The sequence below is a fragment of the Rhea americana genome, unplaced genomic scaffold (assembly GCF_003343005.1).
Source record: "Rhea americana isolate MKP2758 unplaced genomic scaffold, rheAme1 scaffold_885, whole genome shotgun sequence".
NCBI classification, from domain to species: domain Eukaryota; kingdom Metazoa; phylum Chordata; class Aves; order Rheiformes; family Rheidae; genus Rhea; species Rhea americana.
In genome coordinates, this window is record NW_028187072.1 from 1,593 (window position 1) to 4,810 (window position 3,218).

The 3,218-nt window shown below is 76.2% G+C and overlaps 1 protein-coding gene across 1 annotated transcript; it reads right to left on the reverse strand.

The window, feature by feature from the left end:
• Positions 1 to 381: 381 nt before the first annotated feature.
• Positions 382 to 3,153, reverse strand: LOC146584919 (formin-like protein 3; the record flags this gene model as incomplete). The annotated part of the gene is made up of 5 exons (XM_085323856.1): positions 2,534 to 3,153; positions 2,367 to 2,447; positions 2,214 to 2,290; positions 685 to 768; positions 382 to 554 (listed from the first exon to the last, which is right to left on the reverse strand). Coding segments are annotated over exons 1-5 (493 nt in total), but the record flags the coding sequence as incomplete, so codon positions are not given.
• Positions 3,154 to 3,218: the final 65 nt, after the last annotated feature.

The following is a 3,218-nucleotide window of genomic DNA, read 5'->3' on the forward strand; positions in this document are numbered from 1 at the left end:
GTGCAGGGCGCAGCACAGTGTGGGCAGCACGGTGCAGGGCGCAGCACGATGTGGGCAGCACGGTGCAGGGCGCAGCACGGTGTGGGCAGCACGGTGTGGGCAGCACAGTGCAGGGCGCAGCACAGTGTGGGCAGCACGGTGCAGGCAGCACAGTGCAGGGTGCAGCACGATGTGGGCAGCACGGTGCAGGCAGCACGGTGCAGGGCGCAGCACGGTGCAGGGCGCAGCACGATGTGGGCAGCACGGTGCAGGCAGCACGGTGCAGGGCGCAGCACAGTGCAGCTGTAGCGCGCACGGCGCATGCGGCACGCACCCCTCGGTGCCCAGGCTTGCACAGGGCCCGGCGGCAGGCCCGGCAGCGCAGGCGCAGCGGGCACGTACCGGGGCCCGGCGGTACGTACCGGAGGGCGCTCTGGCGGGCCGAGCGGGCCAGGCTGCTGGCGAAGGGCGCGGGCAGGGCGCTGGGGTGCTGCAGATCCTCTATGGACCTGCTCCAGGCTCGCAGCTTCTCTAGCGCGCCGTCCTCGCCGCCTTCCAGGCCCTCAACATCAAACCTGGGTGGGACACGCGCGCGGGCAGCACACGGCGTCGTCGCGGAGCGGCACAGCGCCGGCGCAAGCGCGGAAGCGGAGCGCGGCAGCGGGAGGCGCGAGGGCGGCCGCGGCGGCGGCGGCGCCTACTCACGTGACGGCGCACTGGGCGAAGGACAGGTAGCTCACCAGCACGTCCAGGCCCTTGTTCTCGGCGTTGAGGAACTCGCGCACCCACCTGGGGCAGGGCACGGGGCCGGGGCGTCAGCGGCGCGGGCACCCGCCGGCGCCTCCCGCCCGCGTCGCAGCCCCGCCGCTATCGCCCGCGCCAACCTTGCCCGGGCTTTATCTGCCGGCTCCAGAGCCGGGCGGGCTCGGCGCGGGGCGCGGGGCGGGATGCTCTCCCTGTCCCTGCACCTCCCAACCCGCCCGGGTCTCCCCCGCGCCCCCCGGCGGGAGGTGGCCGTGGGCCCCCCAGGTCGGCTGGGGCAGCGTTGCAGCACACGGGCGAGGGGAGCCTGGCYGTGATGTGCTCAGGGTGCAAAGAGAGGGGGCCAGGCCCCGGGAGGCAGCCGGGCGCTCGGGGRCAGGGGGCTGCGTGCACGGCCCGGGTGCACACGGGCATGATGAGCGTGTGGGTTGAGTGTGCACAGGGGTGGGGGGCTGCATGCAGGAGACAGGTGTGCACAGGGTGTCTGTGCACACGGACAGGGGGCTGCATGCACGAGGAGCGTGTGCACAGGGTGTCTGCGCACACGGACAGGAGTCTGGGTGCACAGGGTGTGCGTGTGCATGGAGCAAGGGGGCTCCACGTGCACGGGTAGAGGGGGCTGCACGTGCAACGGGGGCGCACACGCACAGGATGCACGCGCACAGGGTCAGGGGGCTTCACGCATGGGGTGCGYGTGCACAGGATGTATGTTCACGGGGGAAGAGGGCTGCGTGCACCCAGGGCAAGGGGGCCGCCGGCACGAAAGGAGAAGGGGCCGCCGGGCACGCAGCGCACACGCGCACAGGACGCGTGTGCAAACCGAGAGGGTCTGCGTGCGTGGCGTGCCCGTGCACGGGGAGCTGGGGCCGTGCGCGCAGGGAGCGTGCGCGCGCGCGGAGCGCGGCTGGGGGCACCGGCTGCACGTGCAGGGGGGTGGCTCCGGGGGCACGGGGGCAGAGCCCAGGCGCGCCGGGGGGCGCGTGCCCGGCCGGCGGCCGCGCGCCGGGGCCGTGGGAGCGCCAGCGGTGAGTCAGGCGACCGCAGCTGGAGCGCGGCGGCGGCCGCCCATTTCCTGCCTGCTCCCGGCCCCGGGCCGTTTCCTGCCGGAGCTCGCTGCTATTTTCGGGCTGCGGCTGAGGGAAAAGCAAATCTCGGAGCCGCTTCRGGGCCAGCGGCGGGGGCACGTGCCCGAGCCGCCCCGCGCACGCGGGGAYGTGGCCGGCCGCCCCGAGCCTCCCTGGCGACGTCCCTGTCCCTCCGGCTGCAGCGGCCGCGGAGCATCCCGGCGCGGGGGGTGGCCAGGGGATGGGGGGACACCGGGGAGCCGGGGCATCCGCGCCGGCTGCGGCATCCACCCGCCTCATCCGCCGGTGGGACCGGTGCCGGCGGCGCGGCCCGGGGCAGGAACCGGCCGAGTTCCTGCGGTGGCGGCGGCTTCCCCTGCAGCTGCGCCGGGCGCCCGCCCCGCTCACCCGATGTGGTTCGTCCGCAGACTGATCTCCAGCTCGCGCAGCACCTTGGTCGACTCCTGCACCCTCCTCCTGAACTTCTGCGGGCGGGGAGAGCCCTGAGCGGCGCCGGCCCCGCGCCGCGGCCCCGCGCCGTGCCCGCGCCGCCGCCCTCACCTTCCGCGTGACGCCGGGCTCCAGGAAGCTCTGCAGCTTTTGGATGTAGGTGTGGGGGGGGCTCTTCACCTGGAACCGCTCCTGGGGGCGGAGGCGGGGGGCAGCCGTCGGYGCTGGCCCCACGGGCGCCGCCGGGACCCCCCGCGCCCAGCGCCCCCGGCCCGTACCTGGTCGCAGATGAGGTCCCACTTCTTCTCGTTGTCGTACTGGCGCAGGAGCCGGGCCTTGTCCGGCGGCAGGTTCATGGAGCTCTGGGGGCGGAGGGGCAGCTGCGACGCCCGCGCGCCCGGCCCGGCGGCCCCCGCCCCCCGGCTCGGCTCCTCCGGCTCCGGCGGGAAGCCGGGGGGCTCGGACGCGCCAGCCTTCCCGCAGCTCCCGTTTCCTGCCTTTGTGGCGGTGACGGGGCCGCTCCCGGCACGGGCACTTCCTTCGCCGCCGCCCCACGGGACCCCGCGCCGGGCCGACGGCTCGGGGACGAGGCCGCGGGACGGCGACGCCGGGGCACCGCGAGGCCGGGCACGCGCTCCCCTCCCGGGATCCCTGCCCCGCCGCCCCGTCACGTCCCATCCCGGCGGGACCCTGGCGCTCGGCTTCCCGGGAAGACGGGGCGAAGCGCGGCGCGGGGGCGGCCGGCCGGCGAGGAAGCCGAAGGGCCGGAGGAAGGCTCCCGCGGGGCCCCGGGGGCGGCCGGCCGTGCCGTCGCGTCACCCGGTGGGAGATTTTCCTTCCGAGCAGTCGCCCGGCAGGATGCGAAGCGGCAGCTGCCGCGGGACCGGCGCCCCGGGAGCTTTGCCGGCCGCGGCGGGACCCCGGCGGCAGCTCCCGCGGGGCGTCGCGAGGGCGCTGGCGGGG